Source organism: Neovison vison, chromosome 3 (genome assembly GCF_020171115.1).
Source record: "Neovison vison isolate M4711 chromosome 3, ASM_NN_V1, whole genome shotgun sequence".
NCBI classification, from domain to species: Eukaryota; Metazoa; Chordata; class Mammalia; order Carnivora; family Mustelidae; genus Neogale; species Neogale vison.
In genome coordinates this window covers 216,811,599-216,828,073 of record NC_058093.1, presented here as the reverse complement: position 1 = coordinate 216,828,073, position 16,475 = coordinate 216,811,599, and the positions used below count along the sequence as shown (strand labels likewise).

The window sequence follows — 16,475 nt, the reverse complement described above, 5'->3', positions numbered from 1 at the left end:
TTAACTCTATATGAATATTAGAGGATAAAAATAAAAAGGAATATACTAGACTAAACTAAACTAAAATTTTAAAAAAAGGAATTCAAAAAATAAAAAAGCAAAAGAAAAACATAGGTTTATGTATCAAAATGTTCAGGTTAGAAAGGTATTATGGAATTTGATGTACTGTGCAGCTCGCTGTCATGGTAAATAGGTTAAAAAAATTACCTATGTGTAAAAAAAATATATATATGTATATATATATGTATATATATATATATGTATATATATATATATGAACCAGAATAGTGGAAACGAGTGAATAATACAAGTTTTCCAGTGAAGTAGTGGTGGTTCTCTTGTAGCCTTTTTTTTTTTTCTTTCTTGGTTTGTTTTCTGGGGGAGGGGCCTGCCACCTGAGTTGTCAGTCAATGATGTTTCCTGAGTTGTGTCCCCCCGCCCCCCTCAAGGGTGTGGGCTCTGGGGAACTGGTTTTTTTCAGGCTTTTGTTCTCTGGCAGTTTTTTTTTGCTTGTTCACTTTTTTTCCTCTCACCTTGACCGCCTTTGATGGTTTTTGTAGTAGTAAAAGAAATCAAACCACACCCTGATCTCCGTCTCAGAGAGAAGCCTCAGTCTGGGTGCAGAAGCTGAATAAATTCCCCCTTGGACGCTGGCAGCACAGGTTCCAAGTTGCAGACCCTGGGGGCGCAGGATCTTTTGCTCATCCCCAAAGCCAAGGCAGTGGCGGCTGTCTGGGAGCTCCTGACCGCCAGAGAGGTTCCAAGCAGCAATCGCACACTGAGATTTTGCCGCCGGCCTTGGCTGGGAGTGCCTGGCTTGCGCGCACCTCTTTTCAGAGGCGGTTGTGGGTCGGGCACGGGTCTGGGGCACTGAAAACGGGGCGCTGGTCCATAAGCCGCAGGCTTGTCTTTTGCGCGCCTCTGTCCGGGGAAGAGTTTCGGGCGCGCGGGCTTAGACTTTGAAACAATGGCGCAGGTCAAGAAGCTCCCCCGGGCCTTAGTAACCCAGGAGAGCTCGAGGGACGTGCACGCGCCTCAAGCTTTGTGGTAGGGCTAGCGCGCGTTCTGCAGACCGGTGCAGCTCCCATCCCCTCACAGGAGCAGGAACCCACACGCTCTGGGGCGCGCTGGCGGCTTAGGGACCAGTAGCTGGTTTCTCCGCCGCACTCTCTCTGCCTCCAAGCCGGGGAGGCCGTCTGGGACCGGGGACTTAAGCCCCTGTCCCTAGCCGCCCCAATTCCCACAATTTCCCCCCGCGATCCTTTGCTCTTTTGGAGTGCTTTCAACCAGTCTCCAAGTTAATGCTGGTCCCCAGACGCAGGGCACTCTCGCTCATACGGGGTATTACTTTCCCACCCGTCACCTCTGGTGGCTCCCTCCCCCTTTTGTTTATCTTCTGATATCAGTCCGCCGTTCCCATTCCACTTTACCTGCTCACTGGCTTCTTCTGCCCCTGTAGAGATCCAGACGTGTATAATTCTGATCTCAGGCTGATTTCATGGGTCATCGGAGTTCTTTGGTAGGTAATCAGCTCACTTTGGGGTACCAGCTGAAAAGACGCCTCTTCCTAATACCCCGCCATCTTGTCCCCCCAAAACTATGGTTAGGGTTTTATCAATTCTATTAATTGTTTTTGAAGAACTGTCTCTTAGTTTCATTGATTTGTTCTATTGTTTTTTGTTTGTTTGTTTCTATGTCATTTATTTCTCATCTAATCTTTATTATTTCTCTCCTTCTTCTGGCTTTAGGCTTTATTTGCTGTTCTTTTTGTAGCTCCTTTAGTTGTAAGGTTAGGTTGTATATTTGAGACTTTTCTTGGTTTTTGAGGTAGGCCTCTATTATAATATGTTTCCCAGTTAGGATTTCTTTTTGCCTTCCAAAGGTTTTGGACAGTCATATTTTCATTTTCATTTGTTTCCATGTATTTTTTAAATGTGTTCTTTAATTTCCTGGTTAATTCATTCATCTTTAGTGATGCTTTTTAACCTCCATCTATTGGAGGTCTTTCCAAATTTTTCTTGTTATTACTTCAAGATTCATTGCATAATGGTCTGAAAATATGCGTGGTATGATCTCAGTAATTTTGTATTTGTTGAGGGCTGATTTTGACCCAGTATATGATTTATTCTGTGCACACTTAGAATGAATGTGTATTCTGCTGCTTTAGAATGACATATTCTAAATATATCTGTTAAGTCCATCTGGCCCAGTGTGTCATTAAAGTCATTATTTTCTTGTTGATTTTCCACTTAGATGATCTGTCCATTCTTTTTTTAAATTTTTTTTTCAATTTATTTATTTTCAGAAAAATATTAATCATTATTTTTTCACCACACCCAGTGCTCCATGCAAGCTGTGCCCTCTATAATACCCACCACCTGGTACCCCAACCTCCCACCCCCCCACCACTTCAAACCCCTCAGACTGTTTTTCAGAGTCCATAGTCTCTCATGGTTCACTTCCCCTTCCAATTTACCCAAATTCCCCACTCCTCTCTAACACCCCTTGTCCTCCATGCTATTTGTTATGCTCCACAAATAAGTGAAAACATAGGATAATTGACTCTCTCTTCTTTACTTATTTCACTCAGCATAATCTCTTCCAGTCCCGTCCATGTTGCTACAAAAGTTGGGTATTCATCCTTTCTGATGGAGGCATAATACTCCATAGTGTATATGGACCACATCTTCCTTATCCATTCATCCGTTGAAGGGCATCTTGGTTCTTTCCATAGTTTGGCAACCGTGGCCATTGCTGCTATAAACATTGGGGTACAGATGGCCCTTCTTTTCACGACATCTGTATCTTTGGGGTAAATACCCAGGAGTGCAATTGCAGGGTCATAGGGAAGCTCTATTTTTAATTTCTTGAGGAATCTCCACACTGTTCTCCAAAGAGGCTGCACCAACTTGCATTCCCACCAACAGTGTAAGAGGGTTCCCCTTTCTCCACATCCTCTCCAACACATGTTGCTTCCTGTTTTGTTAATTTTGGCCATTCTAACTGGTGTAAGGTGATATCTCAATGTGGTTTTGGAGTGCTTTCAACCAGTCTCCAAGTTAATGCTGGTCCCCAGATACAGACACTCTCGCTCGTATTGTGGTATTACTTTCCCACTGGTCGCCACTGGTGGCTTTCTCCCCCTTTTGTTTATCTTCCGATATCAGTCTGCCGTTCCCACTCCGCTTTACCTGCCCACTGGCGTCTTCTGCCCCTGTAGAGATCCAGACGTGTATAATTCTGATCTCAGGCTCATTTCATGGGTGATCGGAGTTTTTTGGTAGGTAATCAGCTCACTTTGGGGTACCAGCTGAAAAGGCGCCTCTTCCTATTCCCCCGCCATCTTGTCCCCCCCCCGCGGTTTGTTAGTATTTTGTTGAGGATTTTTACATTTATGTTAATCAGAGACATTGGCCTACAATTCTTTTTTTTTTTTTTCTTGCAGTACTTTTTTTTTTGGTTTTGGTGTCACATTGATACTGGTCTCATAGTATGAATTTGGAAGTTTTCCTTCTTTTCTTTTCTTTTTTTAATTTTTTTTGGAATAGTTTGAAAAGCACAGTTATTAACTCTTTTAAAAGTTTGATAGAAAAAAATAACGGATAATGTTTTTCTGAAAATAAATAAATTGAAAAAAAAGTTTGATAGAGTTTGCTTGTGAAGCTATGTGGTCCTGGACTTCTGTTTTTTGGGTTTTTTTTGATTACTAACTCAATTTCATTTCTGGTAATCAGTCTGTTTCAATTTTCTGTTTCTTCCTGTTCAGTTTTGGTAGTTATATGTTTCTAGGCATTTATCCATTTCTTCTAGGTTGCCTGATTTGACAGCATGTAGTATTTTATAATGTTCTCTTACAAAGTTTGTGTTTCTGTGATGTTGATTGTTATTTACCTTTAATTTGTGGTTTTTGAATGTTCCCTTTCTCTCTCTTTTGATGAGTCTATCTAGAAGTTTTATCAATTTTATTGATTTTTTTTCAAAGAACCAGATCTTGGTTTCAATGATGTGTTCTATAGTTTTTTGGGTTTCATTTTTGTTTTTATATTATTTATTTCTGCTGTAATTTTTATCATGTCCTTCTTTCTGCTGGTTTTGGGTTTTGTTTGTTGTTTTTTTTCTAGCTCATGTAGGTGTAAGCTTAAGTTGTTTGATATTTTTCTTGTTTCTTGAGATAGGCCTATATTGCTATAAATTTCCCTCTTAGAACCACTTTTGCTGCATCCCAACTGTGTTATCATTTTGTTTGTTTCCTGTACTTTCTGATTTCTTAGTTGAACCATTTATTGTTTTGTAGCATTTTATTTAACCTCCATGTATTTGAATTTTTTCCAGATTTTTTTCTTGTGGTTGATTTCTAGTTTCTTAGCTTTGTGGTCAGAAAAGATGCATGGTATGACTGAAATTTTTGAATTTGTTGAGGCTTATTTTGTGACCTGATATGCGATTTTTTCTGTAGAACATTCCATTTGCACATGAAAAGAATGTGTATTCTGCTATTTTAGGATGTTTTAGCTCTGAATATATCTGTTAAATCCTCATCCACTGTTTCCTTGTTGTTTTCTGTTTGAATGATCTGTCCATCAATGTAAGTGGGGTGTTAAAGTTCCCTACTATTATTGTTTTACAATTGATTAGTTAGTTCCTTTATGTTTTTTATTACCTATTTTAGGTATTTGGGTGCTCCCATGTTGGGTGCGTAAATATTTACAATTGTTATATCTTCTTGTTGGATTGTGCCCTTTATTATTATACAGTGTCTTTTTAAAATTTCTTTTTCAGTCTTTGTTTTAAAGTTTATTTTGTCCAATATAAATATTGCTGCTCTGGCTTTCTTTTGGCATCATTTGCATGATAAATGTTTCTTCATCTCCTCACTTTCAATCTGAGTCTCTTGCAGGCTACATAGAGATGAGTCTTGGTTTTTTAGTCACCCTTTCATCCTATAATACTGAGGATTCTGTTTGCTTTGTTCTAGTTGTGTTTCTGGGCCTGTGCCTGACTCTCATATTGGGAACAAAATGATAACCATAAGCTTGGTGATGACAAGGCTGAAATTGCTAATTGAAGATTGGAATGAGGTCAGCAGAACTGAGCTAAACAGGCAAAAAACTTACCGGTGATGGTGTAAATAGCGGTGACAGCCAAGAGGATGAAGATCGCCAGGTAAAGGTCCAATCCCAAGGCCAGCTTGATGAATATGGCTCCAGAAAATATATCTGACTAAAAAGGAAACAGTCAGAATGGGAAAGAAACATGAACTGCATCACTTAGCTCTTCATTGATGACTTCCCACTGGTATTTGCTGTACCTATACATGGCATTTCTGCAATCCAAATATGAACTCCTTGGAAGCCAGATCTCATTCTCAGAGGATTAGTTATTGGACAGGCCATAAAAAGGAACAATGAGTGAGTGAACAGAAAATAAGGAACGTCTACACTATAGCTTGCATAGACTACTCTTTCATGATTGTCTGCAGAGAAACAATGATTAAAACTAGAATATTAGATATAAAAGGCACAGTAAAGCAATGGTTTTTTTTTTTAAGATTTTATTTATTTATTTGACAGTAGGCAGAGATGCAGGCAGAGAGAGAGAGGAGGGGAAGCAGGCTCCCTGCTGAGCAGAGAGCCGGATGTGGGGTTCAATCCCAGGACCTAAGCCAAAGGCAGAGGCTTTAACCCACTGAGCCACCCAGGTGCCCCAAAGCAATGGTTTTTAAGGAGGAGGATACTTGAGCACATTTGAGGTAGTAGAAAATAAAAAGAAAACATGATAGAGGGGTAATTATGAAGCAAATTTCAGAAACCTTGAGAAGAGATGGGATGAAGAGTAGGCACAGGTTGAGGGGTTGGTCTTTGAAGAAAGAAGAGTCTTTATCTTCAGACTGGTGGAAAGAATGAAGCAAATGTAGATTAAGTGGGGGATTAGTGCTTCATGCTTAAATTTTCTAGATAAAGTGTGAGATGAGGGTTTTAGATAAGAGACAGAGGTCTAGTAGATAAAAAAAATTGTGGATCATTTAGAATAGTTATTTAAAGGACCAGAGAAAATAATAAACACAGATAAAAAGATTGTTGGTTGAAACTTAGAGGCCAACAGAGTTTCCTGAAGAGATCATGTCCACCCTGCACTACCTGGATGCTTGTGCCTGTAAAGTGTGCTTACCAACTTCTTGGATCTTTCTTCAACACAAACTTGGGCTGGCCCCACTTGGATCCACCCCATCAACTCTGATCCTCCCAGGTTCAATATCAAAACCCTAAACCAAACCAAAACCCTCAACACATCACATAGAATGATAGTTGGATATACTGAAGTAAAATCTCTGGGTGAAAGCACAGAGTAAGTGGGAAGGTGTATTCAACCAGTTTTGGAGTTCTTCTTGGGGAGTTCAGTGAAAGGAAAGATAGACAATGAAACTGAGACAGAAGTGTGATTATAAGGATGGATCATGGAATCTAAGAAAAAGGAAAGCATGAGTGAGGTGATGGAAAGAATAAGATATCAGGATTCAGAATGGAAGAATTAAAGTTAAATTTTTTTGTAGAACTTGAATTTGGAAGGGGTTTCACAGGATATGGTTAACTTTCCCCCCTAATTTGAAATAAAACCTGATGCTTTATCATCCCACTAGACATTTGTGTCAGTGAAAATCCTGTTCTTGATTATTTGAACTTAGAACCTGATTCTGAGTTCCACACAAAGTGCTTTCTGCAACTTTATCACTGGGTTTTCAAGGAATTAAACTGCTGTGTAAATTGAGGCAAGATTTAACTTTTTACAAAATTGGGTATTTGGAAAAAAATTATTTACCGTTTCAAAAAAGATATCACCTACTGAGATGCCACTCATTGTATCTGAGTTGCCATAAAACATACCTGCATCTGCCTGAATTTATAGCTGTTACATTCATACTGCTTTACACAGTGGGGATAGTTATTTAACCACAACATTAGGCCTTGTATATTCATATTGAATAACTTATATGTTAAACACACATTATCATATTGTGCATTTCTTGACTTTAATTTCTTTTATATAGGACAGTTAAAACATTAAGTTGATAGTTTTGACATATACAAGCCTCTATTATCAGTGATTTTTTTGAGGTAAAATAAATAACATGCAACTTGCAATTTTAGTATGTACAATTCAATAGGATTAATTAAATTTACAATGATTATAAAGTATTTCTCATAAAAAAATGAATATTTCTTATGGAAAAAAACCCAGATTTCCCCTCCCCCCCGTTAAAAGATATTACTAATGGGACACCTGGGTGCCTCAGTGGGTTAAAGCCTCTGCCTTTGGCTCAGGTCATGATCCCAGGGTCCTGGTATTGAACCCCACATCCAGCTCTCTGCTCAGCAGGGAGCCTGCTTCCCCTCCTCTCTCTCTGTCTGCCTCTCTGCCTACTTGTGATCTCTGTCAAATAAATAAAATCTTAAAAAAAAGATAGTATTAGGACAATTGTCATATCTGAATAAGGTCTATAAGTTACATATTAGTTTGTATAAAGATTAAGTTTCTGATTTTAAAATTTGCAGTGCATTTTCTAAAAGAATATCAGTGTGTTTAAGACATGCAGACTGAAATATTTAGGGCTCAAGGTGCATCATATCTGCAATGATTCTCAATATAGGTATTACTGGAGGTTGAGAACCAGTGAATAAGATGATGTCTTTCAAACCTGGGACAGGGGAGACTGAAAACAGCACTGTCCTAACTCCTCATAATGATCTGTTTAATGAATGACTAAAATGACTCTGTTATCAAAGGGTAATAATACACAAAATGTCATGTGTAAGATTAATCACAGTTAATATCACTTTAAACATAACCTTGTAGTTAAGAATGGACCCTTGCCCATTGTGTCTTTCGAGCCAACCATAGACTTTGCATAGTTATACCCAGGCTCTTGGCCTTTCCTGCTTGCCCATCCAGCTCCTTAAGAATCTATGCCCTCCCTACCACCAGGAACCTTCCACTTCCAGAAGTGCATCCCTCAGGTCCCTTTGGTTACTGTCATTTTGCTCCAGCACCTTATTCATGTTCTTTAAAACTGCAATCTGTCGATGTCAGAGCCAGAGAAGAAGAGGGAGATCACTGAGTCCCACCCATTTGTGCAACATACAGGCTCCTCTGCTTCTCTTGCCCTCTCCTAAATTTCCCATCCTGAGGATTTGTTTAAGCATCCCCAGCTTCCACCATGAGGGTGATGTCCAATTCCACCCAGCTGGGATCACCCCTTTCCCTGGATGTCCATAACATGTCTCCTATACTTGTCCACAAAACCTATTCCAGCTCACATCTTAATATACTTTCATATATTGTCATAAAGTGCTTATGATTTCATGAGTAAAATTTTTATATTCTTAATTGTATCGTGAACTCCTAATGCACAAGAATCTTTATTATCTCACATTATACTCATAGCAATATACAGTGAGTATTGGAAAATGCTCATGTTGCATTAGGAGGCTCATGCCTTCTAATCTGAGCAGCTGTTGTTTATTTACAACAAGGACTCAACAGAAGAGTAAATATGAGGGTCAGCTTCTTTCGTGAACTCCTAGACCATAAACTTGGAGGAAATGATTTTATTAGTCACCAAACATGAGGAGCAAATGTAACTCTTTGTTTTCTTTTCTTTTTATTTATTTTTTTTATTATGTTCAGTTAACCACTGTATAGTACACAATTAGTCCTTGATGCAGTGTTCAATGATTAAGTATAACATGTTAGGTATATCACCTAGTACTCTGTTTTCTACATGTTTTGCTCAATTTTGAAATTCCTTTCTTTCTCCTCAATGATTATCTCCAAGGAATTTAGCTTTCCAAAAGCTTAAGAATTCTTCTAAGACTTATTTGTGACATCTGTATACTAAGGGCAGTCTTAGAAAATAAAATAGAATAAATGTAAGAAGTCAGTTTAATAATATGAAGCATTTTCCTTCTGGTTCATGTGCCAGATAATCAAGCTGAAAATGAAAATATAAGCCCAGACTGTTTTCAACTAAGAGAATAAAGAGGTTATTTTGCAGTGGAAAGGCAGGGGACTAGAGATTCCTCCTCCTTTCTACTACTAAATGTATTTCTTGAATGAGACATTTTGTTTCTTCTGTACATCTGGTTTTTTTCTCATATACTTAATGAATAGGTGGGTTTACACTCTGGAGCCTCTCTTGACTTGTAATTATTTTATTCTATGCATGCAAGATTTCTAAAGCTCCTTTCCCCCCCATAAAAACTTGGTAGGAAGATCCTAGGTAGTTTAAGACATCCGTATGACCAGATATGTAAAGGCTAGTGATAGTTTCTACACTCATTTCTCTGATTCTATCATTCTAGCCCCACCAAAATAATCTTAAGAATCAAAAATTCCAGGAGCACTGAACTTACTGAGATTCTCAAAGCCACAGATATGAAGAGGGAGAGGACAGAGAGATATATCTGTAGTCGCTTCCCACCAAACCTCTTCCTCAGATATTCTGGCATAGTCATCACCTGCAGAGACAGACATCAACAAGGATTCACCTTCAGAGCCCAGCACATTCATATTATTCAACACTTACTAAACACTTGTATACCTGCCCATGATTACTGTGCATGGTACCTCAGGAATGCAAAGGTTAGAAAAACAGTCCCTTGGGAGAACAGTGAGCCTGGAATAAACACAGACATTGGAAACTTAGAGTCCAGATAGGACATTTACTAGAAATGCGACCTTTGGCAATCGACAATCTCTCTGAACCTCCATTTTTTTCATTTGTAAAGTGGGAGTTTAATATGAAAGTAGATGTAAAATACCCACAACAACACCTAATGCATGGTGAATGCTCAACAAATACTTTTCATTATTTTCACTAAAATAATGTTGCTGTCTAGTAAAAACATTATTTATAAATAATGAACCACAATGAATGGTTATAATAAATTGATAATTAAACAAATTGCAAATATATACTTGGGTATATATTTATGTGATTATCTTTTTAAAATTATTGTTATGTTCACTTAGCCAGCATATATTATATCATTGGTTTTTGATGTAGTGTTCAATGATTCATTAGTTGCATATAACACCCAGTGCTCATCCTTAATACACATCTATTTGATTATCTTTATTGAAAAGAAGAGATTAGGGGGTGACTGGGTGGCTCAGTAGGTTAGGCATCTGCCTTCAGACAGGGCCATGATGTCAAAGTCTTGGGATTGAGCCCCATGTAGGGCTTCCTGCTCAGCAGTGAGCCTTTGCTCTCTCTCTCTGCCAAAGAGATGAATTCTTAAAAAAAAAGACAATTACATTAAATCCCTACTGAGAGAAAAGTCTGAGGTTATCATTACTGAAATATGGGACCAACTATGTGATGTGTAAGTAGTACAAGGAGCAGCTTTCCAGTTTCTTCAGAGCAGGTTAAGCTCATGAGGTCATCTCCCTCAGTATAAAAGAATACATATTTATATAACTTCAAAAGCAAAAAAGGGAATACTTGGTGGCCCAGAAACTCTGTGGAACCCCCTCAAGCATGGCAAACCACATCCAAAAATACATGCATGAGTTCTGTGGCATTTGTTCTTGCACCAAGGAGAGCACACTTAAACAGAAATTATTCAAACCTGGTCCTAGAAAGCCCCAAGATGAGCAAAGAGACAATATATGGCGACCTGCAGAGGTACAAGCCAGAAGGCTTATCCACTGAGCACCCTCATCTCAGGAATTATTCTAGGTTATAGCACCTCATGGTATGAGCACAAGCAGCAGAAGAATAAATGTGGGTAGTAGGATCAGAAAAGCACAGAAGTGGTTGGCAACACCGGCTCTGAAGAGGAGCTAGCATAGCTGTGGTATTTCCTACACTTAATTTAAAAAAGAAACTACTTTACAAATCTCAGAATGGCAAAAATTAGAGTGAAGAAAATTACCATGTGTTGGTGAGGATGTGGGGAAATGGGAACCCTCACAATAGTGATCAGCAAAAGGAGAGGTGACTGCAGCCATTTCCAAGAGCAATCTGATAAAGTTTAGTGGATTTACATAAGCCCAGAGATCCTGGAACAAGTGATATTACCCAGGTTTCATGACTAAGCAGAAAGAATGAGTGATTAAATGAATGCTGACAGATGTATGAGAACACTTGGAGATACTCACGTCTGCCTTAATGTATATAGGGACAAAGACCCAAGCTAGAACCAGCAACAACAGCAAAGCCTGCAAAAAAAATTCAGAAAAGAGTACAAAGTTCAAGAGGCTTGGCCTGTGCGACTTATCACTTCAACAGTTCTGAGTCTGAAAATAAAATAAGTTTGCATGGATCTTGTCCCACTCAACCAATTATGAGCCCAAGACAACTGTGGATTCCTTTCCTCTGTTTCCATGATTCAGATACTATACCTTCCTGGGGCTTAAGGTGGGACAAAAGATGTTTGATATAAGGTGGACAGAAAATAAGACATCCAAAAGCACAAGTGGACCCCTGAAAGGTCATACAATCTTTGCTAAAAGGACTAATTCTTGAATGGAAGGAATTATACACAGAGTGACAAAGCAATGAGAAAACAACTTGGTGATAGACTATTCCCACTGTCCCCCAAGTCTTGCCATATATATTATATCACTCATGCTGCTCTCACAATAATCAGTGGGGCAGATATGATAAGCAGTTATTACTGTTTAATGGAAGGGGAACCTGAGCCTCACGGAGATTAAAGAAGTCCAAGGTCACAGGCTAAAAGAGCCAGGCTCTTGGCAACCTGATAATCACACACACTGGGGCCATAGGGCATGTTGTTCACATCTCTGGAAGCTGGCTCCATCCTGGAGTTATGGCACTATCAGAACAAAACTTGGGCCATAGGGCATGTCTGGAGACTTGGTCTGGTTTGGAGGCCCCGAAACTAATAAATCAAAGTTAGGGACAAAATCTTCAACAAGGGAGAGGTACAAGAATTTTGATGACTCAAGGTCATTTTCTAAGTTCATCCATGCATGATCTATTTACATGTTCACTGTGATCTGACTTTTTTCCCACATAAGCATCTCCTTCTGACTGAAATGCACACACATGTATATTCAAATCAGAAAGGACACAAGAACAGAAAAAGCTCAGGAAACTCAAGAATTATTAATGCATGTGCCCAGCCAAGTGCTAGATGACAGGGTGATATGCATGACATGAGAGGAGATGGTCTCTTCCTTAAAGGATTTAGTGTCTAATTAAGGGGGCACAGCTTCTACTGGCAAAAAAGTAATAGAGAAATTAGAAACTCAATCACAAAGCCTTGAAGATTCTACTTACTATATCTAAATCATTCATTCCTTACTCTGCTGTCACTTCCTTATCTAGGTCCTACTTGGTCAGTTTCTGTCCATCTATCTGATACCAGTTCCAGGAGGCTTCTTTGATATGTGACAAATCTCATCAATCATCTGAGATGGTTGCCCATCCTGTGTGAGTTCTCTCAACATTCCATGCATAATTCTCTCCTTGTACTTTCTGCACCACAGTGAGCATGCACCTGTCTGTCCCACTGGGATGTAAGTTTCCCAAAAGAAGGAACCATTGCTTTTTTATTTTTCTATTCTCTGCATCTAATTCAGAGCTGGACACATAGGGTATTAGCTTAGGGAGGAAATTAAAAAGTGAGAGATAAAATGGTTAAGAAAGTCAAGTGAAAGTGGGGATTAAATCATATAAAAATGGCATTCCTGGTGGGAATACTGCTTGAGCAAAATCTCAGAGGTGGGGAATAATGGGACCGGACTGGGTCAGGCAGGCAGAATGAGGCCACACAGGGAAGGCTCTGAGTTTCAAACAATGGGTAGGTTACAATGAAAAATAGAAATCAAATCAAAGAGAGGCTTATCCTATACAGACTCCCAGAAAAACATACCTGGACAGAGTTTGGATTTAAAGGAAAAAGCCTATGATGTCACTTACATTCCATTCAAATGCTGCAGTGGCAATTCCTGAAGTTGCTCCTGTCCCAGCCAACCCCACAAAGTGGCCACTGCCAATGTTACTAGCGAAGAGAGAGGCCCCCATCTGGAATCCAAGAGAACAGATGAGTATGGGTTAAGAGATCCAAATCAGATTCCTTGACAACAGGCAAGTGTTGAGATGTTACCATCATGCCTCCTTAGGGCAGGAGTTCTGTGGGCTGAATCCAACCATTCACCAGTTTTTGTGTGGTTGATAAGCTAAAAATGTTTTATTTTATTTTATTTTTTTTTACATTTCTGAATGGTTTAAAAAGACGAATGAAGACCCATATTTTTGTAATTATATGAAACTCAAGTTTCAATGTTTATCAATAGTTTTATGGGGACACAGCTAGGCTTGTTGGTTTTACATATTCACCCTGGCTGTTTCTGTCCTACAAGAGTAGAAACAGCATTGTGTGACTGCAATGGACTGTATGGCTCAAAACTCTAAAATACTTACAGTCTGGCACTTTACAGAGAACATTACAGAAAACTTTGCAGGGAAACATTAATTTATCCACCCAGATACTCTGGGTTGAGACTGTTCTTGGACAAGAACTGCCAGACCTCCTGTTGGTCCCCTCACTCATCCTCAAGGACTACAAAGGTGGATAGGAGGAAGTTTTTCTTCATTCTCCCAGCCCTAAGGACTCTCTTCTCACCTACTTCTTCTTTCATCCCAATGTCTACTGTGTTTAAGTATCAAAGATAAAGAGAAATCTTGTGAGTAGGCAGGAGCAAGCACTAGTCTTGACAAAACAGAATTGGAATGTGGGACTGCTGCAATGCTCATTCACTCATTCCCATCTTTCCAACCCTTTGTAAAACCACATTTTCTATTCAGACATTTGGATCCAGGGGATGGGATTGAGCTCATTGGTGGCTATGGGATTGGTTGAGACTTGAATGTTTCATAAACAGTCTTAAGAAGGTAATGTCTGATTGGACACTTCAGTAAGAATCCATCTCAAGCTTGCAGTTGGTCTGCTTCAATCACTCTGGCCAAATCACTTCCCACTCTCCACTTTCATTCCTACAACTTAATCAGCAGATCCATGAAGGAAGAATGTACTGTGCACCCACTGTCTTACCCAACACTTTGCTGACTCTGTATGGATTCAGAAAAGAAGATGGACCTTCTGGTGCAATGGGACTCTTGTCAAGGAGGTAAGACATTAAAAACCCAGCAAGGAAACGATCAACTGGGCAAGAATCAAAGAGGCATCATGATTTACAACATCACAGAGAATACACAACCACTATCATAACTGCATGGATCATAAGGACTAGACAGTCAGGCCAGAATGCAGGGTGAGACATCTCAAATGAGGCAGGGCTGGAGCTGAACATTGAAGGAGGAGAGCAGAAAGGGGGATGCTCATCCAAACAAGAGGGGTAGCCTTGGTTCAGGATTGGGAACAAAGAAGGAATGTGTTGGGGATGCTAAGGAGCCAAGGCAGAAGATTCTTGATGAGGACCAGGGGAAAAATATGACACAGAGCTGAACTGAATATTCTCAAATGCCACATTACACTTGCTCTCATAATGGGTGACACACTATCATTTGGGGTCAGGTGTTTAGGAAAAGACAGCAGCAAGTAGGCAACAAATGCACATAAGAAACTCAGCATTCCCAGTGTTCTCTTTATTGACTCTAAAACATGGAAACACAGGAATTTTGTCTCTGGGAAACTCTGACCCACTCACCGGCCACCAGGCTATATCTCCACCAGCCAAGAAGAAACCTCCAACGGTGCCCCGGTTGGTCTTCAGCATTGCCTAAGCAGAAGGGAAGACATGTGAGGGCCAAACCACCACAGGATCACCCATGGTGCTACAGATGATCCGGCTAGAGAGTTCATAGTGGTCACTCTTCCAGCACTCTTGAAGATAAACATTTTCCTAGAAACTGTGATATAGCATCAATTTTTAAATTTTTTTCAATTTATTTATTTTCAGAAAAACATTATTCATTATTTTTTCACCACACCCAGTGCTCCATGCAAGCTGTGCCCTCTATAATACCCACCACCCGGTACCCCAACCTCCCACCCCTCCGCCACTTCAAACCCTTCAGATTGTTTTTCAGAGTCCATAGTCTCTCATGGTTCACCTCCCCTTCCAATTTACCCAAAAAACACAGTAGACAAAATCATAGTTTCATAGAAATAGAAGGACTTTAAAAAATCATCTTCCCCAACTCTGTCCCAATTGCTCTGCTTCTTTTCATTTATGAAAGCAATGAGAGGTGACACTAAAGCTGTGCTTGGATATAAATTTCAGCCTTACACATATTGCTAAAAATTAAGAATGAACATAAATTAACTAAGCACCCAACTGACTCATTTAGAAAGTGAGCAAAAGAAAAAAATAAAATAAAAGTAGTGAGATAATAAAAATAACATCTTTATTCATTATACCAGGAATTGGAGATGCTGAACTGAGTAAGTCCAAACTTCTCACTGCTGGCTTTGTTCAAATGATGGGTTTGGTAGGAGAATATATTAACTGAATAAACATTATTTATGTCACACAAAACACAATGATTCTGAAGGAAGGATAATGAAATCTGACAGCTGTTAATGTTCCCTTAGCTTTATCATATTGTCGCACCACACCCCCTCCCTCCCTCAGACATTTTAACCATAAGCTTGGTGCCTACCATGAATACCCCATTGGACTCCTACATACCCACAGCCCGACAGCCATCACCACCATGAAATAGATGACAATAACAGAGATGTCAGCAGCATTTTGGATGCGCTCTGACATCTCAGGAGGACCCAGGGTCCCAGTCACAGTGCTGGGGCTTAATGTGCTGGCCATGGCTGCAGGTGATACTTTCCCATCCCAGGGATGGCCCTTTCCTTTTATAAGCTCTGGGTTAATAATCAGCCTTGAGCAGGTGGAGCACACTATCAGAGCCAGCTCCTGGGTATTTGGACCTTTATACATTTTCTTTGAAGCTCTGAGACCCTGGTTCTCCAGCAGTCAGTGTTGAATTAAGTGGATTGTGGGAATGAGCAGTGAAAGATAAGAAACAGGATAAGAATGGCAGGTAAAGAGTGGGAGGTTCACTAAGTGGAAAGATGGGTTTTTAAGACTGACCAGGTTTTATGAAGATTAAAGAGATATCATGGGGACAAAGAAGGAAGAAGGACAGAGTGAAGGGGCAAGAAAAGAGCCAAGAGGGACAGGGGTGAGGGTCCTTCATGGGACAGATAATATTTTTCACAGAAGAATTATATCTCTTGAAGGTGAGGCTAATTGTGCATTTCATGGGTTCCAGAGTCTCATATTTCTCTGGAACAAGTAATCTAAGTGGGTTTTATATGACACATTAGGACCATGGTGGCCCATGCAGGAAAGGGAAATTGCTCTACAAGCAGGGCTGTTGTGGGACTGAACCAGAGGTTTTGACAATGAGTGAATCAACCTAAAAACATATAATAATAATTCTTTGATTTGTACTTCTAATGCATCCC

General features: G+C 39.7%; 1 protein-coding gene across 1 annotated transcript in view; it reads right to left on the bottom strand.

Moving 5' to 3' along the window:
- Window positions 1–15,816, bottom strand: part of LOC122902023 (solute carrier family 5 member 4) — a 62,590-nt gene extending 46,774 nt beyond the window's left edge. The window contains exons 1-6 of the mRNA XM_044241078.1: window positions 15,682–15,816; window positions 14,698–14,769; window positions 12,947–13,051; window positions 11,158–11,217; window positions 9,408–9,512; window positions 5,115–5,220 (exon numbers count right to left, since the gene is read on the bottom strand). Coding sequence (XP_044097013.1) covers window positions 5,115–5,220; window positions 9,408–9,512; window positions 11,158–11,217; window positions 12,947–13,051; window positions 14,698–14,769; window positions 15,682–15,816 — 583 coding nt within the window. The remainder of the gene's footprint in view (window positions 1–5,114; window positions 5,221–9,407; window positions 9,513–11,157; window positions 11,218–12,946; window positions 13,052–14,697; window positions 14,770–15,681) is intronic.
- Between the last annotated feature and the right edge of the window lie 659 nt (window positions 15,817–16,475).